This window comes from Spermophilus citellus (assembly GCF_964194105.1).
Source record: "Spermophilus citellus genome assembly, chromosome: 17".
NCBI classification, from domain to species: Eukaryota; Metazoa; Chordata; class Mammalia; order Rodentia; family Sciuridae; genus Spermophilus; species Spermophilus citellus.
Genome location: NC_138199.1, coordinates 11,420,755 through 11,446,358, shown reverse-complemented (window position 1 = coordinate 11,446,358; position 25,604 = coordinate 11,420,755). Strand labels below are relative to the sequence as shown.

The 25,604-nt window shown below is 37.8% G+C and overlaps 1 protein-coding gene across 1 annotated transcript in view; it reads right to left on the bottom strand.

Moving 5' to 3' along the window:
- The window catches only part of LOC308635927 (myosin-4), a 72,132-nt gene extending 48,358 nt beyond the window's left edge, over positions 1 to 23,774 (bottom strand). The window contains exons 1-4 of the mRNA XM_081270816.1: positions 23,658 to 23,774; positions 23,375 to 23,406; positions 21,641 to 21,887; positions 21,393 to 21,536 (exon numbers count right to left, since the gene is read on the bottom strand). Coding sequence (XP_081126942.1) covers positions 21,393 to 21,536; positions 21,641 to 21,844 — 348 coding nt within the window. The 5' untranslated portion in view covers positions 21,845 to 21,887; positions 23,375 to 23,406; positions 23,658 to 23,774. The remainder of the gene's footprint in view (positions 1 to 21,392; positions 21,537 to 21,640; positions 21,888 to 23,374; positions 23,407 to 23,657) is intronic.
- Positions 23,775 to 25,604: the final 1,830 nt, after the last annotated feature.

Here is a 25,604-nt window from a genome sequence, read left to right as displayed (position 1 = left end):
CACCCTCTCTCTTCTCTCAGACATTAGAGGCCAGGGAAAAAAATAAAAACAATCAACAACTAGAAGAACTCATTTGTGATATATAGATATGTATATTTGTATTTAGGAAATTGGCATTATTTAATTATTATTTTAGATTAATTATGGGATGGGAAAATGAGAGAAGGTGGAGCCCCAAGAATCTACTGGTTTGAACATAACTGAGACCTGTGAGCTCCAGACTCTTACATTCAACTCTATAGTTGGCATAACTTGAATATATAATGGCATTTCACATTTAATGTATCTAAAACAGAATTCATGTTTCCTTCTTGCCCTGCAAATCTGGTTTTCCCTAGTTCCTCATTTTAGCCATTGTTAACGCTATCCACCTGGTTACTTATACTGTAAACTTGATGAGTTCCCTCGATTGCCTTTCTTTCACCATCACAAGTGCAACCTGTTACCATATCTTGTGTTGTGTTTCCTCCAGAACATATTTTGAATCTTTCTACTTCTTTCTTTCTGCTCTATTACTATATTATCCAAGCCACAAAACCACCTGGAAAACCTCCTGATATGTCTCCCTGTGCCCACTGATGTTACTCAGGATATATGGTATTCTCCACATATTCTTCAAAAAAAATATAAATCAAGTCATGACTGACCCAGGTGAAAACCAGTACCCCATTGTACTTAGAATAAAATCCAGATGTCTTGCTATGGTCTGGAAGACACTGTGATCTGCCTTCTGCCTAGTTCTCCAGCCCCCTCTAAGGCTGCTCTCTTCCTTATCTTTCTGCTTCTTGAATCAAACTCTTTTACATTCAAAAGAGTTTGATGTGTGGTGGTGCACACCTGTAATCCCAGCGGTTTGAGGCAGGAGGATTGCGAGTTCAAAGCCAGCCTCAGCAAAAGTGAGGCACTAAGCAACTCAGTTAGACCCTGTCTCTAAATAAAATATAAAATAGGGCTGGGGATGTGACTCAGTGGCTGAGTGCCCCTGAGTTCAATCCCTAGTACAAAAAAAAAAAAAAAAAAAAGTTTTGCATTTGCTCTTTCCCCTTCCTAGAAATGTTGTGTGCGTATGTGTATGGGTCCTTGCATATACTTGGAATAGAACTTGGGGCCTCCCGTGTGTCAAGCCCACACTCCACCACTGAGTTACATATTCCATAGAACATTTTCTCTGACTTGTCAAATGTTTGGTTTCATCTCATTGTCAGGCCTTCACTCAATCATTTTTCTTTGATTTTTTTTTCCCTCATTTTACTCATCCTTTATTTTATCCCTTTGACTAAATCAGCCTGGTAACATCTGAGAACTAGAGGCTGCCCAGTCACTCTTGCCCAGGGCTTCTAAACTCACCGCTTCCTCAGCTTGTCTCTTGTACGCTTTCACCTTTGCTTGTAGTTTGTCTACAAGGTCCTGGAGTCTAAGAACATTCTTTCGGTCTTCCTCAGTCTGAAATAATATTTTAAGGAGTGAATTTCTTGAAAGTATCAATATCATCATCTTTTGTTGTACACAGTTTTTAATCTATTGTAGTTGGGTAAGAACCGAGATAGGCCATTTTCCTTACTTGGTAAGTGAGTTCCTTCACTCTTCTCTCATGTTTGCGCAGGCCCTTGACAGCCTCAACATTGCGTTTCTGTTCATTTTCAACTTCTCCTTCAAGTTCACGTACCTGAAAGAAAGTGGACATTAAAAAAAAAAAGAGAAGGAAAACTTACTATCATCCATTTACTCAATGGATTTCTACTTCTTCAAATGATCCACATATTTCTTTTATCACCTTCATATGCGGATTTTGATGTCCTCATCCAACTGCCCCATTATGAGCTCTCAGACTGTAGGGAATATCTCTCCTTTATCTTAGGATGCCCTCATCATCCAGCAATACTAGTTATTCAGAGTTATAAGCTGGTTGGGAATGTGATAGGAATACATGTTGAAAAGACCTACCCTGGCTTCAAGTTTCTGGATCTGCTTCTTGCCACCCTTCAGTGCCAGTTGCTCAGCCTCATCCAGCCGGTGCTGCAGGTCCTTCACTGTCTGTTCCAGATTCTTCTTCATCCGCTCCAGATGGGCGCTGGTGTCCTGCTCCTTCTTCAGCTCCTCAGCCATCATGGCGGCCTGGTTAGTAGTAAAACAGAATCAGTTAATAGCTGAGAGAGCACAGTGGGATTCAAGTTTACCCACCAATGTGTTGTCCTCTGCTCACATCAGTGATGGCCTTCTTGGCCTTCTCTTCTGCATTGCGGGCTTCCTGGACAATGTCCTCCATCTCTCCCTGGATTTGGGAAATGTCTGTCTCCAGTTTCTTCTTGGTGTTGATCAAGCTAGTGTTCTGGTTAAAATATCAAATTTAGAAATATTAAGTACATGAGAGCAAAGTTAGCATGTCCAATGCTCTAATGAGCTCTTAGTTAACTAGTATCCTTTGTTGTTCCATAAAGGATCTGATATATTTTTAAAAGATAATTTTTAAATATATTTTTAAAAGATAATTCTGTATGTCTTAGTTCAGATTAGCAAAAATATTGTTATGCAAAAATATTGAAAGTTTTAAACTTAATTCTCCATAACACATTATGAATAAATTTCTAAGTAGCACTAAGATCTGAGCAAGAATTTCATCTCCTTTATTTTTTGTTTTGGTGGTGCTGGGGATGGAACCAAGGGCCTCATGCATGCTAGACAAGTGCTCTACCACTGGGCTACACCCTAAGCCCCTCCTTTGTACTTTATTTACCATTCTAGTATTATAATCACCTGGGTGTGGAGGAGCTGGACACGCTCACTGGCATCCAGGAGCTCCTGTTCTGCGATTTTCCTGCTCCTCTCGGTCTGCTCCAGTGTGGCCCGCAGCTCCTCAATCTCAGCCTGAAGCAGGTTGGCTCTGCGCTCAACCATGGCCAACTGTTCCTTCAGGTCCTCCTGGCCCCGGAGAGCATCATCCAGGTGCAGCTGGGTATCCTGTGCAATGAGAGATCATTGAGATATCATGTTCTCAGGCTGCAGTCATTCCAATTGTCCTAGGACCATCTTTTGAAGCCATTTACCTTGAGTATGCCTTGGGTGTTCCTATAGTTCCTCAGGGCCTCAGCAGCCATGCGGTTGGCATGGTTCAGCTGGATTTCCATTTCATTGAGGTCTCCCTCCATCTTCTTCTTGATCCTGATGGCATCATTCCTGCTCCTGATCTCAGCATCCAGTGTGCTCTGCATTGACTCCACTACTCTAATGTGGTTTCTCTTCAGCTGGTCAATTTCCTCATCCTTCTCAGCAATTTTCCTGTCAATTTCAGACTTGACTTGGTTCAGTTCAAGCTGGATGCGCAGGATCTTTCCCTCTTCATGTTCAAGAGATGCCTTAAAGTCCGCAAAAAGTAACATTAGCAGGGGTATAGAAGTGTGTAATATTCTAGAAATAGGAATTAGTTTCCTATATTTGTGCTGCCATGATACATCTTTATTCCATTGTTCAAGAAATGTCTACAAATGTGTTATTGTTTTGTATGCCTCTATCTCCACAGCTAGATCATGCCCTTGAGTGCAGGACCATTACTTAACTTACTTATCTTTGTTTTCTCGTTCTCTAGCACAGTTCTTAATGTATAGGTATTTTATTCTTATACATATTTAATTCTTCATCTTCATCTTTATAGTACACAGAGTAAAAATCATTTTTCATTTCTCGTGATTTAATAATCCTTGCATTCACTAGACCTTAATTCCTCTTGTAATTGTTTTAGAGTGTAAAAGAAATGAATTAACTCCTTTTAGAGTGTAAAATAAAATGTCTACCTCTGCCTCCTCTAAAGCAGCCTGAAGTTCAGTCTTTTCTTGCTCAATTTGCTTCTTTATTTTTTCCAGTTCATGGATACGTTTCCCTCCTTCTGCAATCTGTTCAGTGAGATCAGAAATCTCCTCTGTTGGTGAACAAATAGAGAATTTCGTTGAGAGGGGAAACATTCTTTCAAATCTTTTATTAAAGAACAGGTAAAATATACTCACGTTGCAAATTCTTATTTTCCCGCTTCAAGGTTTCAAGTTGGTCTAAGGATTCCTCATAAGCATTCTTAATCTTGAACAGTTCTGTGCTGAGGGAACGGGACTCCTTTTGAGAAGCTTCCAGTTCAGCATGAGTTTCTTCATACTTCTGTTTCCATTCTGCCAGGATCTAAAGGGCAAGAAATGGTCCAGAAACTTAGGGAGAAAGTTTGATGGATGAAAGCTATCTATTCTGGCAGCTCCCAGCCAGAATTGAAGTGATCTGGGACTGAAAACTAATTGTGACCGATAAGAATAGGAAGCACAGGAACATCTCCTTCATACCCACCTACCAGAGAAGCAAGCTACTGAGAACAACCCTCAGGTAGTTTGAATGAGGCACACGGAAGGTCACAGGCTCTGGTTAATCATGTGTTGAATATGGAAGCAGAGATGGGATAGAATACCTTGTCGAAGTTCCTTTGCTTCTTGTCCAGGGCTGCACAGGCAGCATTTGTTCTCTCCACATCAATCATGAGGTCCTCCACCTCATTCTGCAGCCGCTGCTTTGTCTTCTCCAGGGAAGCACATTTGGCATTCACAGCTTCCACGTGTTCCTCAGCATCCTGCAGACGCTGAGCCAGCTTCTTCCTAAACAGTGAAATACGAATGATAGAAGTGAATCACTATTGATAGTGATTCACTACCAACAGATTTGGGTGTTTCAAGTGGGGACAAGTGAGCAACTCCCATGGGCAGACCTCTTTAACACTTCACTTCTCAGGCTTGGTTTGTGCTTCCACTTCTATATTAACCCACTGCTACTACCCTACAACTAATACTGAAAACTTTCAAATTTCAATTTTGTTGGACACAGAGTCTGCCATTAAGGCTATCCATGACAAGTCTGAGGCATCTTCGAGGTAGCTGGTTTATTCTTCCTTTGTAGAATATTCACATCTACCTTGAATTAATGTTATACATGCCTGCCTCTACTTAATTTTAATCCCAAGCAGGTGGAGTCTGTATCATACCAATCTTTGTATTCTTGTGAGCTGTCATACATATTAAGGACTCAAGTGTTGGGTATATTGAACTCAAATGAAATACACTTGATTTTGTATGTTTAATTATGTCCCTTATTTTTTACTGGCTTTTTATTAATCCACTAATTAAAAGAAGCTTTCCCAACTCAATATATATTTTGCTTTGAAAACTCATCTCAGAATCTCTCCTAAGCATTTACCAAAACATTCATTCCAGAAGAAAAAATGACTCAATGTCATCTTAAACTTTTGTCAAATCTGTTGGTCCTTTCTTGTCCATATTCTTCTTACTACAATTTAGTTTTTAATTATTTTGAATATTTACTCCTTTTTAAAAACTATATTTTCTTTCTTATTACAGCATTTTCTTACACATTTTGGTCTTTAACAACATATCTCTACTTTTCCCCTACAAAAAATAAATGTACATATAATCACATTTTTACATCTAAAAAGAAAGAACTGAGCTTTAAAGTTTTACACCCATTACCCTGGACCAATTATTCCCTTAGTGGTTGAGAGGGAAGAGAAATGGCAGAATGCAAGTAACTTTTATTCAATTAGTCCCTGTGTAGATGAAATGAGGTCCAAAGTTCCCCCTTTAAAAATGAATCCTTCAGCTTCCTCTTGTTTTTTATCCTTTTCTCTTCCAAATTGCTACTGTCATTTCTTTCCCTATCCAAGGGCGCTTGTATTTCTTGCTTAGGGTTGTATTTATGTTTTGGTGGGAGGGAGCAGGGATCCTCTTTGCCCATTTAGAACTCATAACAGATGTACTTTGTTAACAGAAGTATTTCCATTTTAACTAAATCCAGAACATACTTGGCCTCCTCCAGCTCCTCTGTGCGCTGGATGGCATCAGTCTCATATTTAGTCCTCCACTGAGCAACCTCACTGTTGGCCTTGGACATGGCCCTCTGCAGCTCAGCCTTGGCTTCCTGCTCCTCTTCATACTGTTCCCGAAGCAGGTCACAGTCATGACGGGAGGACTGGAGAGCGTGAGCCAGGGCACTCTTTGCCTGAGAATATACAGATTGGCAACCTAATTTTATATCTTTAAAGTAGTGTTTATTCCCCAAGCTCCTATAGATCACCAGTAGAAAATTTGTAAAAGTAAGTTAAAAACAACCAAAAAACAACTATACTGATGACAAGTAGGATTTACCTTTACTTCCTCTTCAAGCTGCCTTTTCAGTTCCTCAATCTGCTGTGTGAATGCTTGTTTGCCCCTTGAGAGTTGAGAAACTAATGAGTCCTTTTCATCCAGCTGACGTGAATATTCGCCTGTGAACACCAAGATCCAGAAAACTCAACCTGACTTACATGCTGGAGAGAATGAATACAAAAAACACCAATATCTGCTTCAACCCTGATGAGCAAATCTATGGAAAAATAAGAAGTATGGAGACCTTCAAAGTATATTACATGCTTATGAACAACCCCAAAGATTTCAGATGACATTTAAGATTATATGATCACAGTAGAAAGTGATGAAGAAACCTGTGAAAAGAAATGTAAATCAAACCAACGAAACATTCAATGCTTTTTACCTGAGGCAGTGGTGTTGGTTTTCTGACCACTGAAAGTTTATTGAAACAAACAAACAAAAATTATTCTATGAAATGTAGGAGGCTCTAAACAATTGATTCTATAAGTAGAAGTGATGCTCAAAAGAAAAGTTTGGAAGCATTTTTATATTAATAAATGATTAGTGGTCCTCCTAAGCCCAGGATGAGTTAGTTCTGAATAACTAATCAGTTCCTAAATGAAATGGCATTTAAATTTGTCTTCAATTCTTTAAGTGCTGTAATTCAGACTATACACTAGATTATATTAGAAGAGGAGGAAAACCTTCAGCACCATTTTTTTAAACCTAGTTACTTGGAAAACATCTCATTTGACTTTAATAAGAATCACAAGTTTTATTTCTTTCATAGTATTTATTTACTTACTAATAAGCAATTAATTATTACTAGGAATAAACATGTATTAAGAATGAAAAAAAAACACAAGGAGCTTTTTGACTCTTTGAGAATATAGTTTTTATTTTCAGGAAATGTACTTCCTGCCTTTATAACTAAAAACTTTACTTTGAATCTTGTTATAAAAAACATTTAAGATGGGCATGATAGTCCCCGCAGCTTGGGAGACTGAAGCAGGAGGATCACAAGTTCAATGCCAGCCTTAGCAAAAGTGAGGCGATTTAAGCAACTCAGTGAGACCCTGTCTCTAAATAAAATACAAAATAGGACTGAGGATGTGGCTCATCGGCTGAGTGCCCCTGAGTTCAATCCTGGTACCCCTCCCTGCCAAAAATTGCATAATTGGGAAAGAGTCAAGTTGTTCTCCAACACTTTCACCTGCCTATTTCTCTGATAACTGAAATTACCCCCAATTTCCATCATGTTACCTCTTATTTAGGGAGGTAGAACTTTGGTAGAAAGTTGGACAAGTTAGTAGTAAAAAGAGTAAATACAGATACTTTCCAATTTTGCTAATCAAAAATACACAATCTTATTTGAATTGTATGTGGCTGAGTTGTTATCCAGAATATTGCCCTGCCTGACTGTGCTAGTTATCAGCAGTTGGCAAGACTTCAGGAAAAACACAGGAGTAAGTATTCTTGGATAAGTTACTTCATCATTTCCATAATCTGTTGTCTTTACAGTAGAGATAACATTACACAGGCTAATGAGGAAAACAAACAAGTAGTTTGTGAAAGCATTTTGAAAAGGTGATAGGGTTACTGTGGGGGATACTCTTGGTATTTGATAACTTTTTGATTAAAACCAAATCTGCTTTAAAATGTTCCCAAACCAAAGGACCTGAAATGATTGAACCGTCAATTGATTCATCAATCTATGAAAGAAAGCAGGTACATGCCAGTGGCCAATAATTTGTTCATGTTAGTAAATACCTCCAGGAGCAGTAATATATGATCTAGAGTAACATAACCAGGGTAAATCTGCATTCTAGATAAGCAACAGTAAATGGCCCACCTGATTCTGTTTGCAAGCGTGCCCTCTGTGCTGTCAGCTCATTGATCAGCCTCTGTTGCTCCTCTTCCTTAGTCTTGAGCTCACTGACTTGATCTTCTAATGTACGGCACATCTTTTCAAGGTTTCCCTGCATTCAAAAAGTAGTAGAAGGCATCTCAAGCAAGTATTTGCCCCCAAGAAAATTTCAGTAATCTGAAACTTACATAGCTGCAATAATCATTTACTTTGAGAATAAACTATTGTTATAAACAAATAAAACAACAAGGACCTTAGATGGAGGAGATGGAGGAGAAGAAGAAGGAGGAGACAGAGGAGGAAGAGGAGGAGGAGGAGGAGGAGGAGGAGGAGGAGGAGGAGAAACATTGCTTTGAGAATTTAATATCTTGAGTTGGGGTTGTGGCTCACTGGTAGAGTACTTGCCTAGCACATGTGAGGCACAGGATTGGATCCTTAGTACCACATAAAAATAAATAAAATAAAGATATTATGTCCATCTACAACCAAAAAAGTATTTTAAAAATTTAAAAAAGAATTTAACATCTTTAGTAAATTGTATTAACTGATATGAGATTAATAACAACTAAGTCAGCTCATGAGATGTTTGTGAATAGCAAATTATATTGTGTCTAAGGGGAAAATAAAAGCTCAGTAATCAGTATGAAGTGTTTTAAAAATCTCAAGTTGGATGTATTTTTTTTGTTGTTGTTTGAAATAGGCTAAGTTTTCAGCCTCCATATTATTTGGGTATGTCTACTGTTGAGTAAAGAGTGAGTAAGCTGGGGTTAATTCCCTACTCCAAGTGCCCCAGCTTGTATTACTCGAGTCTCTTCTTGCCAATTATTGAAAGTTTCACACCCAAGTCTCTTCTTGCCAATTATTGAAAGTTTCTGTCCTACAAAAACCTCCTTGAGACTTAAATCATAATTATACCTTGGATTTGGAGATTGTCTCCATGTTACTAGCAAGGTCATCAATCTCCATCTTCATCTCACTCTTTTCTTTCTCTAGCTTCTGCTTGACCCGCTGCAGGTTGTCAATCTGCTCCCCAAGTTCAGCCACACTGTCTGCATGCTTCTTCCTCAGGGTGGCAGCTGTGGCTTCATGCTGCAGTGTGGCCTCCTCCAGGTCCCTGCGCATTTTCTGGAACTCAGCCTCCCGCTTCTTGTTCATCTCAATCTGGGCTGAAGTGGCTCCTCCAGCTTCTTCCAGCCGCTCACTGATCTCCTCCAGTTCCCGAGAGAGGTCAGAGCGCTGCTTCTCTGCTTTGGCCCTGGAAGCCCGCTCTGCCTCAATTTCCTCCTCCAGCTCCTCAATGCGGGCCTGGAAATGGTGGAAAATACAAACTCATTCTCTTGTGTCAGTCATTTATTTTTCTTGTTGAATTAAAGTGATGGAGATCATGTACTTACCTGTAACTCCTTGATCTTCTTCTGCAGCTGCATACCAAGTGCCTGTTCATCTTCAATCTTGCTTTGCAGATTGCTCATTTCAAACTCTTTCCTATTAGAAGAACACTTTATGTCAATCACAGAAATACTAATAGTAATTTCAGCTCCTGAAACTTTTGTCACTTGCTTCTTACTTTTTAAGCTTTTCATCTAGTTGTTGCTTGTCGTTTTCTATATCCATTGTGGATTCTTGGGCCAATTTTAGGTCTCCCTCCAGTTTTCTCTTTGCCCTTTCTAGGTCCATCCGGATTTTCTTTTCTTGTTCCAAAGAGCCTTCAAGCTAAAAGTTAGTAATATATGAATATAGTTCCTAGAATGCATCACTTTTTGTCTCAGGTTGAACTTTTAAATATTAATTCATATCTTATCAGCAAATTATTTTGGTTGTTATATGAATTAGGAAAATTATCCCATCAATTCCATGCTTGTTGATATTTACCTAGTCCAAGGATTCAGCATTTAAAAGGTGAAATGTGCTGAACTATACAACAAACTACTAGTGAGACATCATGTCTTCTGTATCTCTCTCCCCATTCGAATCCCTTGTAATCAATACTTCACCACATGGGATGGAGACCATGGCAATATATTTCAAACAATGATTCTTGTTAATGTTTCCCTTACTCATGCCTTTTCAGTTGGTTCTTTATTAGATATCAGATCACATTTAAAGCCAAATTGATCTTCCAAATTCTTTATTTAGAGTTCCCTTTGTTTTTAATAGTCTAAACTTTAATGACCATTATTTATTCTTTACTGTGTTCCCTGCTTAGAATACAATCCTGTTTCTTATCCTCCCATAGTCATTAGCCTTTCAATCTTAGCCAAATATCTGTTTTTGTTTGTACAGATTTTCTTGATGAACACACAAACCTTTCTTCCCCTTAACTCTTTTTAACCATATTATATGTTACTCATAGCTAACTATCATTACTGACTTTGTAAAATTACTTGTGTGTATATCTTGGCCCTTGCAGTGAGGATTATGTTCTATACTTCTTATTCATAGGAAGCACTTGGTGAGTACTCATTGAATCATAGGAATGAAAATTCATGTGTGCTTAGTTATAAAATGAAAAATTATTTTTACATGCTGCTAGGCTTACATCATCCACTTGCTGTTCAAGCTTGATTTTAGCTTTGGTCAGGGTGTTGACTTTGTCCTCCTCTGCCTGCAGGTCATCCAGGGTCTGCTGGTGGGCCTCTTGGAGGGCCTTCTTCTCCTTGGTCAGCTTAGCAATGGTTTCATCCAGGCCTGCCATCTCTTCTGTGAGGTTTTTCACCTATAGGGGTTAAGAAAGAGGTGACCTCTGCTACTGACTGAGAAGAACCTGGATACAGTGCAACAGAGTATGTTTCATACCTTGTTCTCCGTGGCATGCTTCTCCTTTTCAACCTTGGCCAGTGTCAGCTCAAGGTCATCAATGTCTTTCTTCAGTTCTGAGCATTCATCTTCCAGTTTCCTCTTCTTGGCAGTCAGCTCAGCGTTGATCTCTTCCTCATCCTCAGCTCTCTCGGTCACCTCTTTGATCTTGGCCTCAAGCTGGATTTTGGTTTTGATCAGCTGGTCACATCTTTCCTCTGCATCAGCCAAGCTATCTGCTTCCTATGGAGAGACAATAGACACTTTTAGATTTGGGTTTCTTAGATAAACCCAAATAAGCAAATTATGTTTTAAGGCATTGCATTGTTTTTTTTAGCTTTTCACCATTAAGAAAACACTAATTGGCCATTAATTATTAATTGGAGATTAAAAAGAAATTTAAATCATGGTTCCTGATTAAATTTTGATATTGTTATATTTGCTATGACCTATGTTTAATATGGGGCATATAATTTCAGATCAGTTTTCTTTGTTTAATGTTTATTTTAAGAAAACTTTAGAATATGAAGAACCAGTAAACAAAAGGCTTGAGTATTTAGGAAGTAGCTGAGAGGAAAGGGTGATAACAGAAAAGTGACTTAAAGAGAAGATTTGTCCTCCAGTGACAGAATAGTTTGGAATTAAAGAGAACACATGGAAGAACGAAGGAGAAGGGGACATGTTAAAAGGTGATATTTGGTAAGTAATAGGTGTGCTGCTCAAGAGAAAAAAAGAAGAGTTTAAAAATAAAATCTGTGACACCATGGAAAATATTTCTTGCTCAAAGTTGTATCCCTAGTATTTGTAATACATAAAATATTTACTGAATTGGTATTTGATGGAGTCTTGTTGAAAAGAGGTCATACTGTACCCAAAGAAGAAGAGAATACATGAATCACACTTACATATTCCCTTTAATTATCTCTTGATTCTTGAAAGTATGATGACCCTCTTCTCAATTTAGAAAATTCTAGTTTATTCAAAGTGCAAGAAAATTATAGACCAACCTAGTTGTTTTGTAATTCATCTTTCTTTCAATTTTTAAACTATGTGTAGAAAATATATAGACCCAAGGGCCCAATAGATTCCTCTTCTGAATTCAGAGAACTGGGGTGTAAACTTTAATGTTTCTCTTATTGATTTTGATGCCAGTTTGGGGCCTAATAGTAGATTAGACAATGGCCCTTCATCAAATATTTTTCCTCAAGCCTCTGAATATTTATTGGGTTTTTAGAAAGAGACTATCAGCTCTGTGTCTCATGCTTTGTATAAAAATTGACATTATCTCTAGAAAGCCTTGCCATTATCCTTAATACACTCCTACTCTTTCAGGCAGTAGAAAGTTTCTAAAAATAAAATTGAGCAGAAAGTTTGTAGGGGACAGGAGATATAAAAGCTCAGAACACTGTTTTCAAGTTCACGTGTTTTCATTACAAATTCTCTCTCTTCATTGACTATACTGGTCAATTTTTCTGTTTTTATTTGCATTTTTTTCAATAGGGAAAATTTTAGGTAGCCAAGATTTTATTTCCTATCCAGGATTCTTCCAGGAAGGACAACTAGAAGAAAGGAAAGATTTTTTTTGTTTTTTTATTTTTGCTTCCTGAACAATAAGGAATCCTACCACATTGATTTTTAGCAATGTTGTACATGAAATATTATAGAACATTCAAAGAAATTGTGAGTTAGAAAAGACTGATAACAAGTCACTCTGCTATGTGGAATCTAGATCTTTCCTTAGTGATCACTGAACTGAAATTTTAGCATGATATTGGGGGGAAAATGAGTTCTGATACTCACAGATTGAACCTGGAGTTGCAGGTCATTTTTCTCTTGCATCAGAGCAACCATTTTTTCTTCTAGTTCTTTTCTTTTGGCCTCAGCCTTTGCAAGGCTTTCTTTAGTTTTTTCAAATTCTTCTTTCATGTTGGCCATCTCCTTCTCTGTCTCTGCACTCTTGAGAAGGGGCTTGATCTTGAAATATAGCTTCATCCAGGGCCAGTGCTTGACATTCATGAAAGCACGGACATTGTACTGGATACAGAAGATGGATTCTCTATGATAGGAAAAGAAATGTTCAAAATTAGATTATAACAAGAATCAGAATTTAAAATGCTAGGATGATAGGTTAGGTAACATTATATTTGCTAATACCTTCTCTCCACCATCTTCTGGTATTCCACTCTTGCCAAGAACCCTCTGCACATGGCCTGGGTGCGGGTAATCAGTTGGGCCAGCTTGTCATCTCGCATCTCCTCTAGGAGCCCCAGAAGACCAGCTTTGAAAAAGACCTGTGTGGGGGCAGTGTTCCAGATTAGAAATGTTGCATAAAATTCAAAAGAACAGGAATAGTATCAGATTGGATTTAGAGAATGTTACCTTAGTGTGACCAAATTTATACTGGGTGTGGTCAATATCAATGGACCCAAGGAGCTTCTCAGAAGCCTTCTTGCTATCAATGAATTGTCCTTCAGGGATAGCACTTGCATTCAATACCTTGTATCTGTTTAAGCCAAATAAATAAATAATATCAAATATATGATAGCTGTTGTCACCAACAAGAAATCTTCCTAGCATAGGAACAACATAGCCATTGGGTGGTCTAACTTAAACAAGAAATCGTATCTACTTTTATATCTATTCTCTGTATATTCAAAGGATTTTATACTTTTTATATGTCCATAAATAGTCTTATTTTTTCTCTTCTATTCAATTTTAATAGAAGGCATAAAGGATTCTTCATTGAAAAATTAATGAAATTTCTTAAATTATTCACACGAAAACATCTGACCTCTGTTTGAAGTCTGCATAGACGATTCTGCTTGGGAATCCTTTCCTACAGATGCGGATGCCTTCCAGCACACCATTACACCTCAGCTGGTGCAAGACAAGTTCATGCTCCATGGCACCTAAAATAAATAATGCATGTGCCATATCTCATGGACTACAGCAAACATGTTGGAGCTTGTCTGGATAGATATTGGAAATCTCTTACCAGGAGTTTTGGTTTCATTGGGGATGATGCACCTTACAAAGTGGGGGTGAGTACTCCTCAGATTGGTCATCAGCTTATTTAAATTCTCCTGTAGAGTCATGAATATTTGATTTTAAAATGCAATGTTTTGTACCTTTATATATACAGACATAATGATCCCATTCTTGGCATTGGTTCAGTTCTATTGAATAGTTTAGATTAGAGTTTTCAAAAGAGTTATCTGGAATTTCCACTTTCCCAACATGTGATCTGATTTGGTATTTTTATACATTATATATGTTTCCTATTAGCTTTCGAAGTGGTTGTTCAATGCTGTTGAATTTTCTAGCTTATGCTGTAAATTTAGTATGACACTTTAAACATATGGAAATATACTCCACCTAGTCTTCTGCCTAGATATAAGATCTGGTTTTAGTAATAATTCATTGTCTTCCTCCAGCTCTCCCATTTCTCTCTTTACCCAGCTTTCAGTTTTGTCTACCTCTCTATCACATGTTTATTCCTTTATCATATATTATGTTGTAGATACAGAGTTGTGTCCCCCTATTGGTTCCATAGAAAGTAGCCTTTTTAATATCTCATTCTGGGAATTGACAGAAAACCAAAGGCCATGTTACCCAGGGTAAAAAGTTTTCCATTCTATAGAAATCCTCCAGTTGGAATAACAGAGCTTCAGTTATTTGGGATGGAATTGCCAAAAGAAGAGTAAAGTTTCCCTAAAGAGCCATTTCTTATCATGTCTGTTTTATTTTATTTCTTTCTTTTGACTCACCCTCCAGTTCCCACCACTATTCATCTGTCTTTGGCTTTCAAAATCTATTCATTTCAGTGCTATCCTAATATAAGCTTAAGTACCTGAATCACTTGGAGGCTCCCAGAGGCTCAAGCAAGTCTCATGCTACACTAAATCCTATTCCCTTGGGGACCTTCCCAAACCCCAAAGTTGAATTTTGCCACCTGATATTTTTGTCATTCGCTTGCATCACTTCTTGGCTCTCCTTTCTTATTTATTGAGGCTTCTCTTCCAAACTATCCAGATGCTCCCTAAAACTCAGTTCTGCCACTGTTGACTGACCAGCTTCCCTGAGTCATACTCAGTTCTAAAATTCTTGCAAGATTTATATCCCTTTCTCCACACAGTAGAGTAAAATTTAATGTCCTATATTCAGTTAGAGAGAAAATGAAGTTTTTACCCTGAAGAGAGCAGACACGGTCTGGAAAGAAGAACCCTTCTTCTTGCCACCTTTCTTTCCACCAGACTCTGTGGGGCAAAGAAAGCACAAGCAATCATAATACCCATTTTCTTTGCTTATGTTTTATGTAAAAGATTGACTTATTGAAAATTACCTGCTTCAGCAGCAGCTGCAGCTCCAGAAAAGAGATAAGCTAGAGTTTTCATTGAAGACTTCTGATACAACCCAACCACGGTCTCATTCAGGGGGTCCTTGTTCTTGTCCAGCCAGCCAGCAATGTTGTAGTCCACAGTGCCTGCATAGTGCACCAGCGAGAAGTGGGCCTCAACCTTCCCCTTGGCAGGCTTAGGCTTCTGGAAGTTGTTGGACTTTCCAAGGTGCTGTTCATATAGCTTGTTCTTAAAGGAGGTGTCCGTTGCCTTGGGGAACATGCACTCCTCTTCCAGGATGGAGAAGATGCCCATGGGCTGGGAGAATGAAAAGAAACAAATGCTGCATGAATTCTGTGTGCTTAGAGAAACAACATGGGACATTAATAATCCATTTGACTAATTCATTCTTTAATTCCACAGAGTTAATGAACTCTTATCTCTTTGGTCAGATGTCACTAATTTAACAAATATTTATTGAGTGTCTATGAAGAATAAGGTGTTATATCAGGTTTTGGAACATGACAGAATAAGAGAGATGAGGGCTGTGCTTTTGGGGAGTTTGTGTCTTTATGCCAAGGGCCTCAGAGCAATATTTGTCCAAGCATGACTTGAAAATTAGCTTTATCAGAATCCAATAAAAATATTTTATCATGGTACAAATAAAAATATTTTATCATAGAACATACCAAGGTTTTATGAGTTTCTTTTACACACTGTACAGTGGTATAATCTGTGGTCTGAAAAAAAAAAAGCAAACGAACCTTCTCGATGAGCTCAATGCAGGCAGCCAGGTCCATCCCAAAGTCAATGAACTCCCACTCGATGCCTTCCTTCTTGTACTCCTCCTGCTCCAGCACGAACATGTGGTGGTTGAAGAACTGTTGCAGTTTCTCGTTGGTGAAGTTGATGCACAGCTGCTCCAGGCTGTTGAACTAAGTAAGTGGAAAAAACAAATTAAAGTTAAATTTATAACAAAAGTTTTATCTCTGAAAGGGGCTTTCTCAGTTGAGTAGGCTGACTTCCCTCTTAGGGTGATAGATTTTGTCCTCCTGTGGTAAGCCCTGACTGGAATTTCATCCAGTTTCTATCAGTCCACATATAGAAAAAGTTTAGAAATGGGTCCTCTAGATGAGATAGTACCTTAGAAAATACTGATGTCAGGTAGAGGACCAAGAGTAGCCTTATTTCCTATGCTATGTAGTATTATTTCCTAGGCAGACAAATTTGAATTTATTTACGATGCCATTTCCATTCTTTATACCTTGGTATTTAAACATCACTTCCCTTAATTAATCAGATAGGAATCTTAAAGTCTTTCTTTGAATTTTTTCATTGTGTTTTTACCATCTCTTTGATGCCATCTTTGCCTTCACCATCTTCTCAATCACAATCATCTTAAACACTATGTGCTTGGGACTGTGTAGTAGCTTTAAATTCAGAAATCTTGTTACTGGCAAAAAGATCTCAGAAATGAATGTATTATCTGAAATGCAAGATGCTTTACCTATGGGTCTTCATTGAAATTGCTCAGTGATCAATTAAATACCATTTCCCTTATCACATAGTTAGGAATTGCAGAGTTGGAGTTTAAATTTAGTTCTGTATTATTTCAAAGTTTTTGCTTTTTTATGATGTTTTGAACCTTTTTCATGTGTGAATTAGGTTTATAGTGAAGATATTTTTTATAGATCTTTTCCATGTATGACTACAGCAACAAAATTTGTAAACTTTTCTGCTACAAACTTTCTGCTAACTCACATCAAAGATTTCAAAGCCAGCGATGTCCAAGACCCCAATGAAGTACTGCCTGGGCTGCTTGGTGTCCAACTGCTGGTTGATGCGGGTGACCATCCATAAGAACATCTTCTCATAGACAGCTTTAGCGAGAGCACCCACTGCATTGTACACCTTCACAAACAGTAATGTTTGTTAATATTATCCAAAACATGTCATGGAGGCCTGGAATGGGTGTGATTCATTGAGATCATGCACTTACCTGTTGCACAGTCTGGCCTTTGGTGACATATTCATTGCCGACCTTGACCCTGGGATAGCAGAGGGCTTTGAGCAGGTCAGCAGAGTTCAGACTCTGGAGATAGGCTGCCTTGTCAGCAACTGCAGAAACATAATTCAGGTACAAAATATGACCTACTCTTGGGCCCCACAATTCATAGGGAGAGAGTAGTGAGTATATTGTATTATAAAAGGTCTGTGTGAGGGTAAATTTGTATATGTTCATCCAAAGATCATCTGTAAAGGAGACAAGTTTGGATTCAGCTTTTTGCCCTATATTCTTTCATTAAACTCAGATGGAGGTTGGTTTGGTACCTTCAGTGCCATCTGGCTCAGCTTGCTCCTCACGCTGCTTTTGCTTGAATTTCATGTTCCCATAATGCATGACACCCCCTGTGAGCTTATAGATGGATACTCTTTCCTCAGAAGTGAAACCCAGAATGTCAATGGCACTCTACCAGGAGAGATGAAAGGATAAAAGTTAGAAAGACACTAACTTATTTAGGAGAATTTTATTCTTAACCACACCTACAGTGGGCTATTATTGTCATTCTTATACATAATGGATAACTTACATCTGTGGCCATCAACTCTTCTTGATCATCTATGCTGGGCACTGTGATCTCCCCCTGACTGACGAAGGCATAGTCATATGGGTTGGTAGTGATCAGGAGCATTTCTGAGCACACAGAATTGAGGATATAAGTTTTATTTTAGATAATATTAGTACAAAAATTAACTTCTAGGCTATGTATTTAAGTTTTTTCTTACCAATTAGATCTGGCTTCTTATTAGACATGATTTGATAGAAAATATGGTAGCTTCTTTCTGCCTTTAGCTGAAAAGTAACTCTGGACTTTTCTAGAAGATCTGCAAAGGATAATAAACATTGAATTTGGGGAAAATTGAAAAGTGCTCTGGAGTGATTTTTAGAGCTTGAGGTCATCAGTTAAATCTTATTGGCCCCTTAAGATTTCAGCTGAGTGTTCCCATGAGGTACCACATACAATGTCTCTACAAATACCACTGCAGTCTCTTCTATCATCTCCAGAAAGGCAGTGATACATACTTGGCAGAAGACATCATTAACTTCTCATACAGAAGAACCTTGACATTTGGAATGAATTGAGTCTCAAGACTGCTCCTTCCCCAAGGTCTCTTGTCATTCTGTGCCAGAGGGGCTACTAAGAGCAGTAGTAATCAAGGCTCAGATGAGGAAAAAATAACCTGTCTTCCACCCATAGGCAATTCGTTTACCCTTAATGTTACTTTTTTTTTCCTGGCAAAATGTGAAAATAGTTTGATAACAGGATACTTTAGACAGTCCCATTAGTTCCCAATGATTTCAACAGAATCATTAGCTCATGCCTGGAATGGGTAAAGTACATGTGGGCTCAAGATAAGACTGGCACTAATCACAGGCATGTTTGGCAGAAGACTAGGGTTTTATAGGCTTTACTCTCAGCAGGAGCTGCAGTGTTCTTCCAAATCATCATTTATCATTCTTGAATTCTGTTTAGAAGGTTCTGTTACTCACATGTTTCAATATCAGCAGAAGCCAGTTTCCCTGTAGTGCCAAAGTGGATCCTGATGAATTTACCCTTGTAAATTAAAAAAAAGATGATGTTATATACTAAACTTGGAGGTAGACAAGAGAAATGTGTTTGAAATAATTTAAATATGCTTCCTCTGGTATCTAAAGATAGAGAATACCCTTCTATGACCAAAAGACTTACAAAGCGAGAGGAGTTGTCATTCCTCACGGTCTTGGCATTGCCAAAGGCCTCCAGTAGGGGGTTGGCACTGATGATTTGATCTTCCAGAGTCCCCTGCAAAGGAGAGAGCAGTTCTTGCATCTGGGGCTCAAGAATTTCATACCTGAGAGCCCTAACAGAGCCTGGATTCTGACCATGGCAGCCAGACCCACCTGCATTTTGCCAGAGGTTGCCTCCTCCTTCTTCTTCTCCCCAGTAACTGCAATTGTTGCAAAGTACTGGATGACACGCTTGGTGTTCACAGTCTTCCCTGCACCAGATTCTCCACTGTCCACAAGGACCAACATACATGAGAAAATATGCATTGTGACAAATGAAATAATTTCTACCATTAGCATTTACTACCTCATGCATCTAGATGTTTTTATATGTTTCTGTCAGAGAATCTTCTAGATCTTTTTTCAGCCTACAAATAGCTCATATTATTTCTCTTGCTTTGCACTGACAAATAGAGAAATCCATTCATTATTCATTTTAACACATATTGCTTGAGTGCTTTAAAATGTTCCTTATTCATTTCTAGGTGTTTAGATCTGGTTATGAGGGATACACAAAGCAGCCACTCAACAACTACATAGTAAATAAAACATTAAGTAAGACACTGTATGGAATGTGCATTTGTTCTTCAGCTTCCTTAGACTACAGATGAGGTGAAAGTTATATCTTTGAAGAGACAGATTTTCCCTAAGTAGGACTTGCAAATGTGTCACTGGTATATTTCCAAACAACTCTTCCTCCCATAAGGCTGTGGGCTCTTCTCTGCCCTGTATTAGGATCTAGTCAAGATCATAGAAGGTAATTTATATATCCAACTTCCAGGGAAGTCCTGTGGGATTTTCAGGACTAAACTAGCAAATGAGATAATTTGGAGCATTTTTATTTTACATTTGGACTCAGTCTACATCCTACAATAAAGCTAAACTGATATCTAGTTTCTTACTGATCCTGCCATTGCTTTAGTATGAGGGTATTCACTATTTTTTTTTATCATTTTTCTAGTAACAAAAAAATACCAATAAGTCTCAGAATAGGAATACGTACGTGATTAAGATAGACTGATTTTCCCGATCTAAAAGAAAAATAGTGAGCAATCAGCATATGTATTAGTTACATAAATAAAATTTTCTATAGGGAAACATGTGAGTATATAAGTATCATATTTTCAATGGTATTTCCAAAATGTTATTGTCATGTTATACATGATATTACTCTTAAGCCAATTAAGTTGGGAAAGAGAAACATAAAATGTTGTCATATCTTAGATTCTTTAAGTCAATATAAGAAGTATATCCTGTTGATTTAATATAAAGAGCCCCATACCCCAAAGCCAGACACTACCAGAGTTGCCATCTGTAGATTTCAGTGGCCTGCTGTCTATTGATTAATGCATGATACTGAAAAATTCATTTTATATTATGGGTTTGAACTATGATCTGACAGGCTGAAATAGCATTCTTCAAGCCAGTGTTGAGATTTAGTTTCTAAATGGGGCAATTGGCCTCACAAAGAAAAACTTTTTTTTTCCCCTATGGCACAAATTAGAACCTTAATATGATTGGCCTTCCCAAAAGTGTACCATTGTGTTAAAGAAAGATCAGGTGAGAAAGGGTGTCTCAATCAAAAAGAAATCTTTTTATGAGGGAATAGAACAACTTCTGTTTGTATGCATGTGACCCCAAAACATCATCTTCATTCAAGGAGAGGCTATCACCCCTGAGATATACTCTAATGGCTTTTAAAAGATAATTAATACTTCTAAAAGTATATAATTGATAATCAACAATAAAAAAGGGAATGAAAGGATTTAAAATGTATTTGGCTTTTCTATTCAGACAGGATATGATTCAGATATTACTTAGACTTGCTCTTGTTATTTAAATGTATAAAATCTGTTATGTGTTTCTAAGCAAGAAGCCTATAAACAAATGAAACAGGGATGAAGCATTAGTAAGTTCTGGTAAATTCATGGGGATAGAATCATGGGGATAGATAGTTGAGATTTAGTCCCAGTGTTGATAGCATATACCTCTCTGGGCTTTGGTCACCTCTTCTTAACAACCAGAGGATTGGGTTGGATTATTTCTAAATGTCTTCTTAACACTAACATTTTGTGATAAAATAATTTACATGAAAACCAATCAAGCCACTCACCAGTCAGCATGAACTGGTAGGCGTTGTCAGAGATGGAGAAGATGTGGGGCGGGGCCTCCTGGCGCTTTTTGCCTCGGTAGGCTGCTACCACCTCTGCATTATACACTGGCAACCACTTGTAAGGGTTTACAGTGACACAGAATAGGCCTGAGTAGGTCTGCACCAAAAAAGTAAAGAAAATACATATTTTAAAGAAGTATAATTATTTGTCAAGAACTTTTATCATTTACTCTTTAAAAAATATATATTAGCTCCCTATGAGTTGAAGGCCATAAGAACTCACGTAGATCATCCAGGCTGCATAACGCTCTTTGAGGTTGTACAGCACAGCAGGCTCGTGCAGGTGGGTCATCATGGCCATGTCCTCGATCTTGTCATATTTGGGAGGGTTCATGGGAAAGACTTGGTCATCTTTCACTGTTACAGTCTACCCAGTAAAACAGGAGAAACCAGATGAGAAAATAATGGTCAGCTAACCTAACCCCAAATAAGGCGTAGTTCAGTCTAATCAACTGCAGATGTTTTACTCACAGCTCCAGCTTCAGTCTTTGCTGTCACCTTCCCCCCTTCCCTGCTCTGCACTACTGCTTTTACAAAGGACTCCTTAGGGTCCGCCACAAAGACTGATGTCTTGGCATCGAAAGGTTTGTTCTGGGCTTCAATGCGCTCCTTTTCAGACTTTCGGAGGTAAGGAGCAGCCTCCCCAAAAATGGCCATATCAGCGTCGGAACTCATGGCTGCGGGTTATTGATGGCAGCCCAATTAAGGACCCTGCCTCCTGGCAAAGAAAGAAAGGAAATTATAGAAATTCATAAACTAGACCATTAGATTCATCACATTTTAAAAGAGTTTTTTTGTTTGTTTTAAATTCACTGACCGTGGGGTGCTTAGCACTGCATTGGGTATCACCACCTCCCTGGCTTAGTTGTAGGTGGAATATCAGTCTCCTTGTTCTGCGCCAGTGCTGACAGCTACTCAATCATGCATTTGGAAAGAGACGCTTGTTTCTGGCTCACCTACTGGGAGATCTATCCTGACTGCTGTCTGTGTTTCATTTGTTATATATTGATCTTTATAAGCTGCCTATCACTGGTTTATGCAGAACCCAAAGCCAAGATGACAACAGGATGCTGTGGGGTCTTTCAGGCATGATTTTTATTTTCCCTATTGGATTATAAGCAATTTGCAGGCAGGGAGCATTCTTCTCTTTACACATCCTTTGTACCTCTAAAAATACATGCTGGATGCAGAGAAGGGCTCAGGGCTGGCTTTCTGAGGTAAAAGAATGAGAAGCATATGTTGCAAAATTTTAGGAACTATTTTGTACATAGTAAAAATGTTATTATTATAAAGTTGGGAGTTACAAAGATTAATATATAAGAAAGTGGAATTGTGAAGAGCTATGCTTCACATTGTTCTGTTGGGGAAAAAATTATTATACATCAATTTATCTTGTCCCCTTAATTCTGACAAACCCAGCTTCTTCATCAGTCTTTAGCATTTTCTCAAAGATTTATTATAAAATATATTACACATGTTTTCTTACCTTATTACTAATATTCTCGTAAAAATTTTACAAACATTTTCCTTCCAAATTCATCTTTTGCTGCTTTAACTAACATTAATAAATACTGTCCTTGATCATCATATATATTTTGTAATAACAAAGATACCTTTTCCAGGAAAGCTCACTTGAATAAACTATTTCACATTTTTTCATTCAAATTATAATGACTCAGCTAACACATTAAAATGATTTTTCTTGCTGAAAACCATTTTAATACTATATTTTTTTAAATTTCCATTTTACACATTGTGAAACAACATGGAGTTAAGCAGCTTTTCCAAGGCAAGGATTTAGACCATTCTGCGCATCCATGTAGATATTATCTCAGTTTTTATATCATATAGTTCTGAGTAAAAACTGTAGCATGGAAAGTTCACATTTTCCCTATAAATGAATACCCCTCTGAAGTATAGCATTGCATGTTATAATCATTTAAAAGACAAACTACAATGCTAGAAATAGGAAAAAAAACTCTACATGAAACTCTCAAAGACTGAAAAAAACATTTTCATATATTGCAAAGGATCTGAGTTAATTAGAAATGATTTATAAAGTCCCCCTTAGAGTTTTTCAAAAGAAGCATGATCAGTTGTGAAACTGAAACACTTTCATTTTTTAGCACCCACTCCATGCCCCATCCAAACCATTGCAGAAAATCTTTTGCACTCTGTGAGGAATGGGGGCGGGGAGGCTCTTACCTTTAGATATGCAACCTTGAACTGGGTCAGAACTGTAAGAAAAAGAATAAAATTCTTCTGATTAAATCCTAATAATTACTACTAATATTATTATAATTCTTAATTTGGAACCAGGAAGTTACTGGGAAGACTACAACATCTAATTAAAATTGCTGTGGGGTAGGTTGATGCTTCACTGGCAAGGCTGCCAGGGACAGTGGGAACCAGGATGTGTGGCATGCATGCAAGCAGCCAGCATCCCTTCATGTCCTCCAGACACAGCTCTGTCCTCACACACTCTTACCTTGAAGCTTTATGAGGAAAGACATGTCAACTCATTCCAAGAGTACTTTTATAGGCTCAAATATGGAAAACATGTAACCTCCTCCTCTTTCTTAAAACATATTTGGCAAAACATGTTTTTGGCAAAGAAGGTCTCCAAGCCTAATTCCCCTCATATTAAAGATGTCTGGATATAATTAGAAATATTTCCTCTCACATTGGGTTAAGTATATGAACCAATCTCCTATAAATAATTTGAGTTGTTGGCAATCTGAAAGTGATCTGCCCTTGGAATAATGTAAGGTGTTGTTTCAAAGACAGCCAAGTTCTGGAATGCCTGGACTTTGTTGCCTACTGCTCTTCTATTTCACTGAGCAGCCTGAGTAAAATCTTTTCAACTGCCTTACAATTGTAATATTATACCAGGGAGGAAAGTTTCTGCTCTTTAGCAGAATATCAGAAGGAGTTTGCTGGTTCCTCCCAAGAAGACTTTTTTTTTTTTTTTGCAATGCATTGTGCTTTTCCAATTATGCCTCAGAACTTATTTTAAAACTTGCTTCACAAGGAGCAGCCAAAGATAGACAGCTTCTTTTGTTTCCTCCAGTCATTCACCTTTTATTCATCGTGAAATCATTCCATTCCCACTTCAGACTTGTTCCAAAATTGAACTGCCTTACTGAGCAGAAAATGTCCTGTTTTTCTCATATTTAAAAATGCAAATTGTTTGTTAAATCCTTTTTCCTCTATGAAACTGAACATAGGAAAAATATTTAAAACGGAGCATTTCTCCCTGTAAACATAAGTGTGTATGAATTCTTTTCCATTGGATACCTAAAATATATATTTAACATTTTGCTTGAAAATAATATCTTGACATTGCTTTCTATTTTAACTTTTGATTTTAAAACATGTTTGTTTTATTGTCTCTGTGACTTTGCATCTCTGTCAACATTGTTTGACTGGTCCTGAGACCCACTGTATCCCGTTTGCACCCATATCTGTACTATTGTCCTTATACTTCAATTGTTGTAATGGAAGTAGGTGGATTGCCTTGTGAAAAAGATTTCTGGAGATGCTGGTAGTAATCCTCATTTTATTTTATTATTTTAAGAGACCATCTAGTCATTTTACTAATAAAGCAACTGAAATTCAAAGAATAGAAGAAACTTTCCACAAATCACACAGCAGTCCAGACCCCAGTCATCTGACTTGCAGTCCCAAACACTTCCTGGTGAAATTCTTCTATCTGGAGTCAATTAAAGCCATCAGGAAGAGTCTTGCAAAGGATGTGGGTCCAAGAGGGGCTTTTGTAGTCAACTGTTAACTCGCTTTGTTACTACAGGTACATCATTTTGTTTTCTTAAATGTCTGTTTCTTTATTAGGCATCTGTAAAATGTAGGTAATAATTCTCAGGAAGAGAGAACATTTTAATAATGCTCTCAGTAGGATTTGGTGGGAATTTTAGACAGACTTTTGTTCTACTTTAGAAAAACTATTCAGTAAATGGAAAGCAAGACTTTATTTTTTTTGGTAATTACTGCCAAGTTAAGAGGCACTTCAGCATTCACAGGTGATATAGGAACAAAGTGAAAAAGGGACGGATACAGTGAGAAGAGCAATCCCACACCCTTCCTAAATCTGGTGTTACAGCATGAATCCAACTTACCTGTTAAATTGCCTCCACGGGTCTAATTTAAATCATTCTCACATGGTGCCATTGAAGCCAAGCTATTCTTGCTTTCTATTTTTACAGGAAGTTAGCATTTAGCTTTTCTTTCATACTGTCCAGGAAGTTTATATTTTTGGCTTATGTATCTCAGCTGTATCTAGTTTAAAAATCTTAATCTTCCAAGAAATTTTCTCTCAGTAATTTAGATAGCTACCATATCTACTTTTTGTACCAAATTCATGTTCATCACTATGTGTGTATACATTTTATTGATATTCTTGTTGTTGATTTTGATTCTT